At 40.5% G+C, this 17,417-nt stretch overlaps 1 protein-coding gene across 1 annotated transcript; it reads right to left on the minus strand.

Moving 5' to 3' along the window:
• Positions 1-3,029: 3,029 nt before the first annotated feature.
• Positions 3,030-7,799, minus strand: LOC147334718 (uncharacterized). Its single transcript, XM_086274490.1, has 6 exons — positions 7,709-7,799; positions 7,467-7,568; positions 6,745-7,104; positions 5,224-5,301; positions 3,776-3,861; positions 3,030-3,604 (listed from the first exon to the last, which is right to left on the minus strand). Exons 2-6 carry the CDS (start codon positions 7,555-7,557, stop codon positions 3,569-3,571), a joined length of 651 nt encoding a protein of 216 aa, XP_086130616.1. The 5' UTR covers positions 7,558-7,568; positions 7,709-7,799; the 3' UTR covers positions 3,030-3,568.
• Between the last annotated feature and the right edge of the window lie 9,618 nt (positions 7,800-17,417).

Genomic DNA, 17,417 nt, shown 5'->3' on the forward strand with positions numbered 1-17,417 from the left:
CATAGCAGAAATACTGATACACAGACACACATACACAGACAGTAAAGGGAACAGGAGCTGTTGAGTCTGGGCTTGGTATATGTAGGTCAGTTAAATTAGCTGCACCTGCTGTAGTCAGCCCTTACACACACAGACACAGAGAGAGGTGTGAGTTTTCTTCAGTATATTTCTGACATTCAGGATTCCCCTCGAACAAATGGCCATAATTTCCTAACCGTAGAGGCTAGAACGGTCATTCAGACATCGTTTTGTTCAGAAGAGATGGGGGAATCTTCAGGTCTTCTTAATTCAGAGATAAAATATAAATTATTAAAGATATATGACTTGTAATACACTGTAACTGTGTAGAGGCGAAGCAAAAACTGCCTTGACTTGCTCTCAAACAACCTTTGGTAACTCTAAATCTATATGGAGCATCAAAATCATTCTTTCACCGTAAGAAACAGCAGGCTTTGGTGAACAGTCATGGAAATTTTCAGGGCTCTGTGGAAATCCATCGAAAAGATATGATGAGAGAAAAAAGTGCCTCATTTCCAGAATTTGAAATCTGATGAAATCTGAGCGAGGGACAAATTTCCACCCCTCAATCAAGTCTAACTCATCTCAGAACGGTAATAGGTGAGAAAATAATTCTTGAATTGTGAGCATCAGGAGTGTCTGAAGATATACAGGGACAAGCCTTATGTCTTAACTTCGCTTCGTTAAGGAGATATGACAATTTGAAAATGCCTCTCATTACAGAAATCCAGCGGTGATTTTGAACAAACTCTCCATTGAGTTTATATGGAGAGTTTTCACACTTCATGTTACTCTGAGGAGATTTGCAAAATATCTATGAGTCCCACAACAATGATAGGGGCATTTTCTGAAAGCCAGCAAAAATACCTACGTTTTGATGTATAATTTGTGGGGCTTGAGTGGAAATTGAGCGAGTAGCAAGAAGTTGTTTGGACATGAAGAGAAAATTCAAACAGTTTCACTGTCCCCTCTGAGTTAATTGCATAGCAACCATAGCAACGCATGTATTTTCTGAAAAATCACAATTTTGCCACTGAAGACTTAAAGAGAGATAAGATGAAAACGGTAGAAGATCTGAAAAAGCTGAATCACACAGGAATAGCCCAATAATTTGAGAACGTTTTAAAGTTTGAATGGAGTTTCTAGGTGAAAGTATGAGGCAGTAGTTAAGTTTCAAAGACAAGAAAGTTTTAGCAGAATTGTGGAAGTTTCCCATTCATTTCAATGGGACAAATTAAAGGAAAAAAGTGTAATATTTTAAAAAGTATAATAGTAATAAACACCAAAAGTCATAGCCGGCATTAGCAGAAAGAGCAGAACAGTTTAGAGTTTGAACGGTGAAAATAGCACAAAAATTGTGGAAGTAGATCCACGGCGAAAAGTGTACGGAAACACCCGGAATAATAAAGAATAAAGAGAAACAGGAACTCAATAGTGTGGATGCCTATTAAGGCATCCACACAATAAAATAAAGTTCACTATCAGTAACATCATAGCACCCACCCAGCTGTCTATAAACTCCATCAAGCTGGCTAGAACGCAGTACGAGTTATTGCAACTGAGGGTAAAAAGTCAGCACAACGAAAATAAACTGCACCTAAACTTGGTTTATATCTGACCCAGATAAACTGCAGGTCATAACTTCTTACCTGAAGTTCAGTTCACCTGACACTCGGACCGGCGGCCGCCTCGGGGCTCTCCTCCTGCCTCCCCTTCCCTCATCCACCTGCTGGCCTCTGTGGAAGCCCCGCCATAGCCACCACCAACCAACTGAGTTATTTCTACACATCGACCTGCATCTGGCCAATCCACCACCTCTCATTGTTCATGCCATTACAAAAAAATAAAAAATAAAATAAGCCACCGGGCATATGCCCGGTATGCCCGATGGCCAGTCCAGCTATGTTAACCTGCAACCAAATCTGCAGCTCCATACAGCAATGTTACGACTTAGATGATATCTTATAACTCATAACTCTTATGTTAGCTGCCCTCAGTAGCCTACTGTCTGATATATTCGACGGCTGCAATAATTCTTTAAGTGTTATTTTCTCCTTGGTATTCTAATTTCACCGAAGTTTACTAAACTCAACAAACTTAATATTACTTACCGGGACATTTATTCTGTCCTCATTTTCTTTCACCGAAAAATTGTTTCCTGCAGTGCCGTCTTTCCTGCTTGGCTCTCCTACCTTTGCTAACGTGATGCACATAGCGCAGAAGCCGATGCTGCATTCACTTACACTCGGATATCTGAGCTTCACCGTGAAAACACAATTTGATTTGATTGAATTTTATTGTTTTACCTTTGGGGTGGCACCTGGGGTGGCCAGTCTAGTTGGGGTGGGTGGCCTGTGCCCCCCCAGGACACCCCGCTGGACACGCCATTGGTGATCAGAGCCGACCCAGTGCAGCACAGAGCCTGTTACTGCCTTGTTTCCAGCATAAACGTCACTATAAACTGTACTGTATCTACAAACATTTGATATTTTGTCTTTGTACAATCTTCACACCACCAAAAAACAAACAAAAAACAAAACAAAAACACACACATTTCAAAATAGCAGCACAACAAGTGATTAAAAATGTCAAAGTTATTATACATCAAACACCTGAAGTGGTTTTGGTGGCCAAATTCATGCAGATAAGGAAACTGGTTCTTATTTGTCATCACAATTACCTGATACTAAACTCAAACAATACAACAACTGTACAGACAGTTCAGCTATTATTATCATACTGTAAACTCATGGAGGTAGATTTAACAAGATGCTGCCATCTACTGGCTGATCTGCACTAATGCTATTTGTTAGAAATCAGATTTTTGACAGGTGTGATGACGTCACTGAAACCTCAGGTGAGAATGTGGGTGTGACACAGGATCCAAGGATGGACACGTCAGCTTTGCCGTTTTGGCATGGAATGGAATGGATGGAATCGCATCTGTAACTGGAAGGTCGCCGGTTCGATCCCTGGGCTCTGTCCTGGTCGTTGTGTCCTTGGGCAAGGCACTTTACCCTACTTGCCTACTGGTGTTGGCCAGAGGGGCCGATGGCTCGATATGGCAGCCTCGCTTCTGTCAGTCTGCCCCAGGGCAGCTGTGGCTACAACTGTAGCTTGCCTCCACCAGTGTGTGAATGTGAGAGTGAATGAATAGTGGTATTGTAAAGCGCTTTGGGTGCCTTGAAAAGCGCTATATAAATCCAATCCATTATTATTTTAGCAGTGCTTTTATTGACAGTAGTGATTAGTACGGTTTCGGGCTTCTGTCCATGAGAAAGGCACTACTCTGACTGTCACTCTCCCGCTGTTCTATCTCAGAATGTGATGAAAGATATCGATGTTGGTCTGAAGCCCTGAATTCAACAGTTTTCTCTGTTGTTTAAGTTGTTGTTTTTCCCTCCGTTGGTTCCCAGCACCAACTTACTGAACAGCATCAAAACGGGAAACTTCAAATCTGGTTTATCATCAGGATGTTATGTGTTTCTATTCACAGTCTGAGATGAGATGCTAACAGTCATGAACCTGAGCGAGGTCCAGAAAGTCTTCATCAAGAACTTGTGGTTTTGCGTGAGCAAGTCCTCCTCTGTTTAAAAATGAAAGAAAATTGAAAGATTCACTGAGTTATACTGAATATGACAAGTTTAAGAAACTTAAACTGTGACAGAGCAAATGATTCTGACACATACTGTAAAAATCTGTTAAATGTTCTGATATTTTTACATTTACAGCTCTTACAAGAAAATCACAGACTTACGTGTTCTCTACAATTATGATAAAACATAAATCCCCACGGGAACACAGAGATACAGATGAATACAGTCATGACGATTCTTCCCTGGCCTACAAAGACAATCCACAGTTACAAACACAGTACAAACATAATTCAGTGTTAATGATGTAAATGAGCACATTTTAAAGACAATAAGTGGAATTAGGTAAAAACCAGTATTACTCTGAGAGGTGAACACCAGACTTTATTTACATGTTTCATTTAATTTATCTCCACTTACAGTCTGGTGACCTCCAGGTTACATCAGGCCTTTTGCCCCAGGAAAGACTCGAGGCCCCAAAACCCAGAACTGGATAAAACTGATATTTGACATTTTGAATCAGAACCTCAGTATGTTTACCTGAAAGAGCTGCAGGTTTATGGGAGGATTTTACTTTGTTGTTTTCCAGATTTTCAAAGATGATCTAAGATGAAAACTGTTTGTATTGTTAGCCTGATGTTTCATTACCTCCCTACCATTACCAGTGTTGGGAAGGTTACTCCGAACCGTAGTAAAGGGACCTCTGGCTAATACGTCGGGTTCTGTGTCGGGCTTGTTGCCAAAAAATAGCTTTACTTTGTTGTCTGGGTCAACTGTGCTAGCGAGAGACAGAGAGAGGCGTTGAAAGGCTGCTCCAACGGAACTTATTGTTTCGGAGGAAAACATGAACACAGTGTACAGTCGAGTCTTAATAGCTTACTTACAACTGGGCTCGTCAGGCAGTCTTCTTGGCTGCAGTGGTTATTATTATATTTACATGCTTCCAGCTCCCGTTTTTGCTCGATGACTGCTCGTACTTTTCTACTTCCTTTTTCTCCCTCCTCGCGCTCAAAGACACATAACAGGTATGGCGGTCCATTCTCCCTGCAACACGGACTACACTGTCTATGAGGCTACATTCTTTAGGGCTATGCCTGTAGCATTCTGTAGCTTAGCACAACAACAACAACAACAAAAAGGCGCTCTCTCACCCAGGAAACACACAGGAACATAGCTGTCAAACAAAACTCAAACAGTCCTGACCCACGACAATATGAAACAGGAAAATACCGCCGTGTAATCCATTTATTTCAACAAAGTAACTGTATTCTAAATACCACCTTTTTAAATGGTAACTGTAACGGAATACAGTTACTCATATTTTGTATTTTAAATACGTAACGGCGGTACATGTATTCCATTACTCCCCAACACTGACCATTACCTTTCATTAAGCCAACACTACACAGACTCAGTTTCACTTCTATAGAACGAGCCTAGTCTTGGACTCCTTTTAGTCTGAGACTGAACGAAATCCATTTCTAGAAAACTGTGTTTTCTGTTCTGGTAAATTAACCCAGTTCTCAGATTTGGCCCATATTTCCTGACTGTACTGTGTATAAGCAATACAATGAAAGAATGATTTTGTAAACTGTAAAGACTTTATTTTTACGTCTGGTCTCGTCATTCAGATTTGGTGGTTGGAGATTTCCAGGTTGCTGAGTTGTTTCATTCTTCTCAGGCTTTGATTCTAAAATAAAGTAAAATAAAATATTGTTTAATAAATTGTTTTATTAACTTAAAATTGATGTAATGTAGCAGTGAATTAAGCTGCTCTCGGCTCTGTACACAGTTTTATTGCTACCAAGTGGAAACTGAACACTGAAACAAAACTGAAACATGAAACCAACAATGAAGAACCAAAAAACAAACAAACTGTTGTGATGAGAGAAACAGTTTGTAGCTCTTCAGTGTTGGTTTCATCACATGTCCTGATGAAGCTGCTCAGTAACAGTGTCACTGAGGTTGGACACTGTGGATTTCTGTGGTCGACTCAGACTCTGAGGCCTCCTTCAGGGATGTTACCTGGACCAGCAGCTCCATGAAGAATTAGCCTCACGTGTGTGTAAGCCACAAAGACTCTTGTGTTAAAAAGTCCAACTTAAAGCAGAAATAATCATGTTTACAGTCTTCTACATGAACCAGTTGTCATGGTCCTGGGTCGGTGACCCAGTGCTTTTAGTTTGTTATCATTTTCTAGATGATGATGATGATTGTTTAGGTTCTATGTGTTATATTCGGTCTGCCTCTGAGTCTGCGTCTGTATCTGTCTGTCTATGGTGTCACCCCATCTGTTTGTGAATCTGTCTGTTTAGTTCAATGTCTTGTCTGGTTCCATGTGCCTGAGTTTCCTGTTTTATTGTGAAGGTCTGTGTCATATGTGAGTGTGCTCAGTTTACGTTTCCCCTGTCCCGTCAGCTCAGATTCCTCCCAGCTGTGTTGCCCTCCTGTCTCTCATCCCCTGATTACTGGTGTGTGTATTTAAGCCCTGTGTGTTCACCTGCCTGTTGCCAGTTCGTCTGTATTGCTCAGTGTCCCCCGGTGTCCTGTTCCTCGTCTGCGTCTCTCTGCTTCTCATCCCATTGTCGTATGCTCCCAGGTCTGTTATTTTTTTAGTTCTCCCAGTTTAGGTGTCTTCAGTTATTTGTTATGCCCCACTGTTTATTTGCCACTACACCTCTGTAAATAAAACTCACCGGCATCTCATCCACTGCCTGCATCTTGGGTCCTTCTAACTCCACATGGCTCGCCTCGGCAGCCGTGACACCAGTGTTGGTCTCCATGGATACTTTTACCATCATATCATTTCTGTGGTTTGTTTCTTACATGTCTGTTACTGTACTCAGTACTAATTAGCAGGTGTGTGTCTGTGTGATGCAGTTTATGGATGTAAGTTTCTAACTACACAGTTTTTCTGGTCATTTTTGTCCGGAATCGGAAACTTCATCAATCAAACAGGATATTTATAAAGACACAGTTTTTATGAAGGGGGAAACTATCTTAAGAGAGCTATTTTTCTTTTTCTCTCTTCAAAAAATGAAATGTTAGGTTTATAAACACCAATGTCAGGATCCAACCTTGATCCAGTTTAACAGCTCACAGTGATCACATGTGTATAAATGAATCATCTTACCAGAGACGGTGACTCTGCAGCTGCTGTAGCCGCGGCCATAACCTGTGTCCACCTCACACAGGTACAGACCCGAGTCCTCAGTCCTGAGTCTGGACAGCTGGAGTCTGATTCGTCCTTCTCTGAGGGCGTCTTTGTCACTCTGGACTCGTCCTGAAAACTCTTCATCCTGAAACTCTGAGAACTCGACACCACCACGAAGAAAATACAGAGTTGAGTATGTTTGATCAGTATTCAGGTAACAGGAGATCTTCAGTGCTGAGATGGGCGTGTCTGGTTTGGTGGTGAACGTCCACTCCAGTGTGATGTTGTGGTTCTCCTCTGCCTGATAGGAGCTCTGAGTCACATCCACTACAAATGATCCTGTTGAGGAGACAGAGGAGCAGACACACTCACAACTTTATACAACATCAGACAGTAAAACACAGGAATAAACGAAGCATCATTTCTGTTATAATCCAAAGAGCTTCAAGGCCCCCACCACAGCCTGCTATATTCATTCATTCATAACTCCACAATCTGGTCCTGGTGGTTCTGGTTCATCCTAAAGATTTGAGAAGTTTCCAACAATCATGATGCCTAGAATCACATTTTCTCGACTCATTTGTTTACACAAAACAACAAAAAGTAAACAGTACAAAATATAAATAATCATAATTCATATACCCTGATCTGTGTCTGCTCTGATCATAGATGAGTTTAAATGCTCAGCAGTTTTTGCTCACCTCTGCAGAGGACAAGTGTCAGAAGCAGCACAGCAGCAGAGAAGGCCGAGGGTCTGTGTGTGAAGATCACACTGATCTCCTGAAGAGCCATCACTCATTACTCTGAAAATCAACAAGCAAAACAAGCTTCCTGTTACTCTCTGCATCTCACAGGAAGCAGCCCAGCAAACTAATATAACATCATGTGTTTTATTCTAAATGTTACTGTTTCTGATTCTTTAACAACATTAAAGAAATCTTACCTCTCTTCGAGGATTTCAAGTTCAGAGCTTCTCTGTGATGTGTTTCTTCATCTGTCTACTCTGAACAACATCTCCAGACTGCAGATCCTGCACTGTTGATCAGTGATTTCCTTCACTCTGTAACATCAACAGGAAAACAGGTTCAGTCCCAGTGAAGTCACATTCAAGAAGCTGTTTCAGTGTTGAGCAATTATGCATTTTTTAAAAATAGTTACTATGAAACTTTAGATCGTCACTTATTAAATAACAGAGTAATGATTTTAGATATATTCTGGTCGGGCTTGTACTGGGACAAAAAAAAAATCAGCCTGGAGGCTTTGGTCCAAGCAGGTCACCATTATTAGTCTAAATAAATAAATAAATAATATATCTAATTATTAATATCTAATTAAAAACTGCCTCTGCTTTCAATGAGAAGTGACGCCATCCTCACTATAACCCATCACTAACATGCTGTAAAAAGAAAAGCAACTTTTTAATTTGGATGATAAATATACTAATTAATATATATATATATATATATATATATATATATATAATTTTTTTTTTTTTTTTTTTTTTTTTTTTTCCTTTTTGCCTTCCTGAGACACAAAAAGACTCCACACCAATAGATGCTATGAGACAGTGTGTGTTTGTTTAGCCTGTATTATTAATAAATATAAAATCCAGAAAGCTACACAACACGGTGTGGTTCATTTACAAACACAAAACTAACTTCACTTTCACTGGTTTTTGTTAGAAAAAAATCAAATTGTTGCTTAAATTTGCACAAAATGTCAGAAATCTGTCATGAACTAAAATTCTAACCTACTTTTTTCACGAGTTGTTCGGTTAACCCTCTGAGATCCAAAATGTTATCGGCCATTTTGACTACTTTTGATTTTACATTCGTATTTTACTTTGTGGCGGTTTGTGATATGGGCAATATGGGCCGCTGCCGTCACTCCCAAAACTTTCCCCTCTTCCTAAACAACCAAATCACTTTAATGTGGGTCATAAAGATGATACAAGAGCCATATATTTTATGAGGTGGTACTCATTGTGAAAAGTTTAAGAAGCACTGCACTATGCAATACATTCAATTTTAGAATTTATATTCAGTGTTAACTGTAGCTAAGCTCAACGTGGTAATGCGCTTTAAGCTAATGCTAATCTTATATTAATAAACTACACTGTCATATGCAAAAAGGTGGCACTAGGGGTGGCAAGAGATGCCACCCTTCTAGATCCGCCCCTGTGCAGAACAAACCTGATGACTTGTTGATGAATGTAACCATAATTGTCTTAACTAAAAAAGCTAAAATAAAATTGTGTAACTGATGATTGTCACAATTCAGCACAGACAGGTCCATACTCAGTTAAAGCTTAGAATTATGTTTCATAAATTCAGTAAACCTGCTTCATCTTCTGTTGTTTCAGACAGCTGGGCTCCTGAGTTTGTGTCAATGAGTCTTTTTTAATGTAGCTGTCATGACAGAAAGAAAATCTGAAAAAAAAACAACCTTGCTGCTGCAGTCAGCTGTGTTGTATCTCTATGTGGCAAATACAATAAAGAAAAGTGTTTAATGGTGAATAATGAAACACTCACCAGGAACATCAATCAGCTCATATACCACTAAACACCAGCATCCAAAATAATTAGGTTGCACTTCTTTTTCTAAAGAAGCATCAGATACGATGTTCACTTATTTGAATGATGATCGTGAGATTAGTCAGCAGGGTTAGAGTTATGTTATGATCTTTTATTTTGAAATTACAATCCTCCATATCAGTGTAACTTAAGCACATAACTGAAACTGAAAGCTCAGAGTTTCTTTTAAGTCACCTTAATGAGACAAAGTCCTGCAGGTCTCTGCATGATTCCAAGAACAGTTCTTTATAAACATAAATATAGAAAACAAAACACACACACACCCCCCCCCCCCCCACCAAATAAATAAAAAGAGGTCTTACCACAGATAAAGAGCCCATATTCCGACACAGTGATCCAAACTGTTGTTGTCAAAGTGAAATGTGTCTCTGGAGCCGAGCAGGTAACAAACTGAAACAAGGATTAACGAGTCACTGCAGGTTTCTAACATTCCATGATCTATTTATCAGGTAACACTGAGCATGAGGGAGGCAGGAACGGCTGACCTTGATTGCATCACAGCAAACACATTAATGTGTCTTCACTTTCTCAACCACACAAACACCACTTTAATGCATCATGATTTTGCAGTATTTTATATATTGTATTTTTGTCATTCTCCAGGTCTGACTTGCCATTTCTGTCTTTCTGTCCTCCTCAAGCTCTCCCTCTCTCCCTTCACTATCTGTGTGTCTTTGTGTGTGCACATTCCGGTGTTCTCGTCTTTGTGCAGCATCAGGACTTTGAGGACTTTGAGCTTCAGTTTCGGGGCTGCACGTTCCTGCCTGGTTAAGAGACAATATTCAGGAGAGTATCTAAGTTGTAGTCAGCGCTGGGTTGTTGTATAACAAACAGACAGTCTTGTTATGTGAGAATTACTTACCTGGGGATGGGCGTCCAGGTACACACCGGCTCACTCCTTGGCGGCCGCTTGTCGGGGCCTGGAGCCTGGGGCTCGCTCGGGCCACTTCGGAGGTGGGGTGCCCCCGGCCTCTCGGCCTGGGGCTCGGTCACTCAGGCACAGCTGGCTGCCGGCGGAGCTCACGGGCGCGTCACTGCAACTCCCCCTGGCTTCTGCTCCGCGGCTGCTGAGTGAGCCCTCATCTGGGACTCTCCTCAGCTCTTTCTGGGACAGTGGCGCGGCTGCCCCTCTGTTGGTCTTCCATGATCTCTTGTGTTCTGGGGGCCTCTGGATGTCTGGAGTTTTGATCTCCTCCATACCTGCTTCACGCCCTGGAGGACGGGGCTGTGGCCCCCCCACACCCTCTAGCAGATCATTACATGAAGGAACCTTTTAAAAACAAGCGCGTCCATGCTCACAGGTGTACACACGGGTGATCACACCCACAAACTACACCCTTTTTGGCTCCTACCTCAAAGCACACTGTGTTCTGTTGATCTTATGTGCTGCACAATAATGTTTAATATTTAGTATTTACTGTCATATTCCCATATATCATTGTGATGCTGTTTATTCTATTACTCTTGTTCTCTTCTGCTTGTTTTCCTTTTTCTTTCTCAACAGGTGATCCAGGTGATTGATATATGCATTTTCTTTTTCTTTTTTTGTTTTTTCTGCCCATTCTGTTGGTTTTTGTTTTTTGCCCTTCTCCCCCGTCCCTCTTCTCAGCTGTTTCTCTTTCCCTCTTTCTTTCTCCCTTTCTTTCCCCCAGTCAAATCTGTCCCGTATTCAGCAAGTGAAAATAAAATAAACAATAAAAGGTGAATCAAATAGACCATTATGGCAAGGCTGGGATGGTCAATTTGGTAAAGTAAATCCGTTGGGCATCTTTCTTTGCCTTTAGACAATAATTCTGATGGAAAAAGAGCCAAACGGGACAGGCAAAAAAAAAAAAAAAAAAAAAAGAGAATTACTTACCTGTGTTCTCCTGTGGAGTGGAGATGGAGAAAGCTCAGAGACTCTTTGTAAATTGGAGGAGCTGTGGATGGAGTGTTTTTGTACGTGGAGCATCGCACTGAGAGCTGGGATTACACTGCTGTGAATGTCAAATTTTTGGAACGGTTGTTTTTGCACCGATTTCACAGTAAATAATTCACTGTCTCTGCTAAAGAAGTCCTGCAATTGAGTCCTGGTTTTCTGCAAAGTGGCAAACCCTTTAGTGCGCTTATCTGTTTATTGTGACTGAAGCCAGACAAACGACACAAAGTCATCTTAAACATCACACCACTGCAACAAGAATGGACTGATGTTTGCATAGGTGACATTACTATCATTGCTTTTAGCTCACAGACACATACTCAGTAGCACATGTTCATTATGCAACACTACTTGTCTCTCAGTGACTCAATACTTCTGACCAGAGCTAATCAACTGGCACAGCAGTCTCAGTCATGGTGGACATTGTTAGTCACACTCAATATCACACAAACGGGTACAATTCACATTACAAATGAACAAAAAGTGTTATAACCAGTGTTGGGTAAGTTACTTTAAAATAGTAACTTAGTTACATTACTAGTTACTTCTCTCAAAAGTAACCCAGTTACTTCAAGTTACTCGTTACTTTCAAAGTAACTAGTTACTAGGGAAAGTAACTTTGGTTTTACTCAGAATTCTCTTGTTAATGTGTTGCTTCCATAACTTTGCCAGTCTTCTAGCTTGCTTACTTGCCACAAGTGCACTGTGCCACCTACCAATAGAAAGGAAAAGATAATGTGCATATTTCCACGAGAGAAATCCCACGCCTGGACCGTCATTGACTGCTGCCATGATTCTAGCCTACGTCACAGCGTCATGTGCGCCTTTTACATCCAACACAAAAACTGCAGTCGTGGTGATTTCGATTGTACTCAGAACTCGGAAATTCTGCCTTCTGAATAGGAAGATGTTGGTAACACCAGACTGCAGATGAGCTGCATACAGGGCTGGACTGGGACAAATAAATCGTCCCGGGCATTTTGACTAGAGACCGGCCCACCATTATAGGAAAAATCATAAAGCCTTTGAATGAAAACAAACGCTGTTGTGACAGTGATGTACACTGTTTTGATGGTATATATGCATCAATCCATCAATCGTTTGTTGTAAGATTCAGATAATTATTTTTTAAAAGCTAGACATTTTAAATGAGAATAAGATAGAAAAGTATTTCTTTGTGCCCCCCTCTCCCTGTTAATGCCCTACCTGCCCCCCTGGCAAAACTTTGCTAGATCCGTACCTGCACAGTTACCAGCTGTCAGCTACATAGAAAAGGATCCTGGTGTTATTTGTCTCTCAGAAACAGTTCATAACTTCCCTTCAACTCATTCATGTCACCTAAAAGGTAAACCTGTTTCTCCATCACCTGTTCAGCTCTGATGATTCAGTAAGGACATCTCCTAGTTTCATCTTCATGTTTCCCTCTCACCACATATCCAAACCATATCATGACCAGCAGGTTTACAGCTGTGGCTCCAGCAAACATCAGCTGATAGTAGAAAGTAATATTAAATAAATTCTAACAACAGCTGATCAAGCTTAAACGTGCTGCTGTTGTTTAGCGCGACATCCGCTGGTTTCCTCTTTCGGCGCAAAGTGGGCGATAAACAAACAAGAGAGCCGATCAGCTGATCATTGATCAGTTTTCATGACTGAAGTAGAAACGGGAGAGGGAGGGGGGAGAATGAGAGAAGAAGAGGCAGCTGTGCAGCAAAGACACAGAATAACTCCAGCTTTGTGCCTTTTTCATTGTAGCTGAATTACGGGACAAACTGTTCCTTTTCACCTCAATAAGAAACGCGTAATATTTTCTCTGAATACCAGACGGGACGGTTGACAACTCTAATAACTTATGAACAAAATAAAGTTCAACATCATTAACTTCATAGCACCCACCCAGCTGTATAGAAACTCCGTCATGCTAGCTAGCACGCAGTACGGAAAAAGTCAGCATAACCAAAATAAACTCCACCTAAACTTGGTTTATATCTGACCCAAAGAGACTGCAGGTCATAACTTCTTACCTGAAGTTCAGTTCACACTTGGACCGGCCGCCTCGGGTCTCTTTTCCTTCTGCGTCCCCTTTCTCCAGCCCGAGAACGTGTTGCTTTCTCTCATCCACCTGCTGGCCTCCACCACTTGCTAATGTTACTGAATCTGTGGAAGCTCCGCGATAGCCACCACACGAAGTAACGAGTAACGACCCTATCTAAATCCCAGTAACGACTAACGCGTTCCTGATTTTGGCATAATAACTAGTTACCGTGCTCGTTACCACAATAATAACGTAGTTACTGTAACGCGTTACTTAATAACGCGTTAGTCCCAACACTGGTTATAACACTGTAACTCTACAAATGAACGCCAGCGTGAACCATGATTCTAGTGCCCTCTGCCCTTCAGCACTACAAGATTTTCCTTTGAAAGTAGAAAAAGTGAGCTCTCTGGCTCCGATTGAGTGCAGAACAAAGCTGATTAGTCTAAACCTCAAAATCAACCAAACACCTCCAAAATTAGTTTATACTTACTTTTTTTTAAAAGAAGCATTAATTAAAAATGTTCAGTTATTTAATTGATCATCTTTACCTAAGATTTGATTGGTCAGTAAGGTTAGGTTATGACCTTTGATTTTGAAGCTAACTTAATACTGAAAGTACATGTCATGGTCTGTGTGTAGGCAGGCAGGATAAAAAGGACCCAAGTGCAGGACTTGTGGAGGCAGAAAAATACAGAGGCAAACACACGGGGAACAAGGACCAGAAGGGGAACACAGCTGATACAAATTAACTGAAGGGACCAGGTGGACGCAAAAGAGGAAACATCAACATAAGACACACACCTTCAAAGTAAAACAGGAAATTCATTGACAAAACTCAAAGGCACCAAACTCATATTAAGCACTAAAGAATAACAAACCACAAAAATAATACAACACTGGGTCACAGACAGTTCAGAGCTTCAAGTCAAGTCTTGCTCCAAGAACAGTTCTTTACAAACATAGATGCAGGTTCTTGTCTGTCGAGTTCTCTGACACCAAAACAAACAAACAAACAAACAAATAAAAAGAAGACTTAGCACAGATGAAGACCCCAGACTCTCACACAGTGATCCAAACTGTCGATGTCAAAGTGAAATGAGTCACTGGAGCCAAACAGGTAACAAATTGAGACAAGAATTAATGTGTCACTCCAAACCAGAAACTCTTGTCTGATCAGTTTCTAAAGGTCATTGCTGCACATTTAATGGTGTATATATCAGTAAACAGTGAGCACTACAAACACAGGGACAGCTTCACAAAGAGGAGCTCAAAATGGTTTCAGCAGAAAAGCATTAAAACTTAGATATGATTCTTGCTAGTGTGCTGTGTAAGGTCAACATTTAGAAAGTAGGGTACCAAGATTTAAAATATATTTTAAAAAAAGACCCCTTTGACATCTGACTTTTACCTAAAGTCAACAGATTAACCTGTAACTCAAAGTAATGATAAGTCTAGTCTCGGTCATTATTTATAAGTTCACTATAGAATAATGATAGAAGAAAAAGACAATCACTGATTATGATACACATGATGTCCAACATGATGTATGTACTGACATACTGTCACAGCTGGACTCACACATTAAAGAGCAACGAGAGACGGGAAGAGGCTCAAACTCAGGAAACAACTATTTATTTACAATAACAGAAACATCTGTTTATGAATTAATCAGCCGTCTGATTCAGCTGAAAGACAAACTTCAGCTCTCAGACTGAAGTTATTTGTTGGTGAGTGGGTCCTCATCCTCAGTATATTAGGAAGACACTGTTACCTTAAAACAATCTAGAGCATAAAATATAAACAATCAAAGTGCTGATGTGTGAGATGATGGACGCAGATGTTAGTTCATGAGAGCGCTGCCCTCTACTGGCTGATGTGCAGTAATACTGCTCTCGTCCTTCCTTCTACTCCCACATTTAAACTGTGAGCAGCTCTGACTGACAACATGCTGTCACACTGAAAACTTCACATCTGCTTCTTCCTCCTCAACAATTCATCTTTACAGTCTGATCTGCAGCTTCAAGGACCTCTCTGCTCCTGACTCTGTGCTGCTTTCATTCACATTTAGACCTTCTTCCTGCAGTCATTACAGAGTGACAGTAGGGGGCGCCAAATGTGACTGCAGGTGTTAGTTGGTGCTGAAAGTGCTGATATGTTTGCGCTGTAACAGTTTGTCAAACTTGCTTGTTAACTTTATGCTGATCAGTGTTGTATCATCAGTAATCAGTGATCAGTAACTAATTACTGATTACTTCCCCTAAAAAGTAATCCCATTACTTTACTGATTACTCTTTTTCAAAATTAATTAGTTACTTTGTTACTTTTTTAAAACATGATTTACAACCTAAATATGTGATAAAGCAATAAATCATTCAACCCAAATCTACTATGTAATCAAATGGAAAAAGTCAGTTTTTAAATTTTGTTTTATTAGTTTTAATATTTTAACTTTCAAGTTCAAGTTGAAGTTGGCTTTATTGTCACTTCAACCATATACATTTAGTTCACAGTGAAACGAAACAACGTTCCTCCAGGACCAAGGTGCTACATGCAACATAAATTTACAACATAAGTTAACACTAAACTAGCTAACTAAGAGGCCTAGTTAGCTGGCTAGCAGAGACAAGACAGACTGACCTAACATAAATTACAACATAAATTAACAAAAAAAAAACTAACTATCTAACTATCTAAGGAAGACTAGGAAGTAAAGAAGTTAGTGGAAAAAGACCAGTAATAATATTGTGCAAAAGAGCATTTACAGGTTGGTGTATACGATAGTTTGATGGTGTAGGTCGGTGTGGGTCGGTGTGTTTGCGCTTGTGTTGAATAGTCAGTTTAGACTCAATGCTTGAGGTAGTTAAGTTAAGCTGAGTGATAATGTTGTGTGTGTGTGTATATGTGTGTGTGCGCGTGTGTGTGTTTATCAGTCCAGTCCCTTTTTGTTGAGGAGACGGATGGCTTGTGGAAAAAAGCTGTTGCACATCTGGATGTGTGTGCCCGAATGCTTCGGTACCTTTTTCCAGATGGTAGGAGTGTGAATGCATAAAACAAAAATTAAATTATATGCAACATTCTCTGACTGGAAGAAATTAGTTTAACATTTAATCCTATTTTATGCACATTTCTGCACATAAAATAAAATAGGTTTTTGTGTTTACAGTCAGTCTTTCAAATAGATGCAAGTGAAACACAGCAGAAAATAAATAAAATCCAAGACTCAGCAGTCCGGTTGTTCTATTTTCACCTGTATAGCAGGAGTAGGGCAGGTTTTAGTAACGCAGTAATGCAGCGTGCTTATGGGAAAGTAATGGTAATCTAATTACCTTTTTTGCAATAGTAATCCCTTACTTTAGTTGTTACTTGAAAAAAAAATTGGATTACAACTAACATGTAGTTTAATTGTGGATCATCAGCGGTGATTCTGAAAGGTCATAAATGTGAGTGTAGACAGACAGGATGACAGCAGTGCCGTTGCAGATGTGGCACCCCTGTGAGGGAATGACCACATTAATGTTATTTTGTGTAAAACACTCATGTAACGGGACATTTTTCATTGCTATATGTATTTATTTTCAGTTCTTTAAGAGGATAGAAAATCCATGTAATAGGGATTCATTTTATGTTAGAAAGCAGTGAGGGCGGAACTTTGGTGCTTGCTCCGGGGTTTGGGGGTGCAGTAAGTGGAGCCCACCTTCCGCTGCTTCCTCAGACACGTTCTGGAGGAAAGCAGAGACGCATCGGTCGTGTCCAAATTCATGGGCTACATTCTCCCGAGGACCCGGCCTTCGCGGTCTACGTGGGCCGGGTCCTCAGAAGATCGGGTAGGCCGGAAGTAAACGGCCGTGAAATTGGACGGTCTAGCCTTCTGATTAGCGTCACCGCTGTCTCGGTGGAGTTTAATAAACTCAGCCGTCTGCTCCTTGCTGTCTAAAATATAACAGGACACTGGAGTAAACTCTCGGCCATCTCACACTTCTGTTTAATCAGTTTTCTGTTTGACGTTTAGTCAGCTGTGTAAAAACCAAGGAGGAACCCACCCGGGGGATTAATAAAGTTTTATTTTATCTAATCTAATAACTTTAATCTCAGCCAAACCGAT

This window comes from Aulonocara sp. 'chitande type north' Nkhata Bay, linkage group LG3 (genome assembly GCF_057382095.1).
Source record: "Aulonocara sp. 'chitande type north' Nkhata Bay isolate Kocher_YH1m ecotype deep benthic linkage group LG3, A_spYH_male_GT1.1, whole genome shotgun sequence".
Classification (NCBI taxonomy): domain Eukaryota; kingdom Metazoa; phylum Chordata; class Actinopteri; order Cichliformes; family Cichlidae; genus Aulonocara; species Aulonocara sp. 'chitande type north' Nkhata Bay.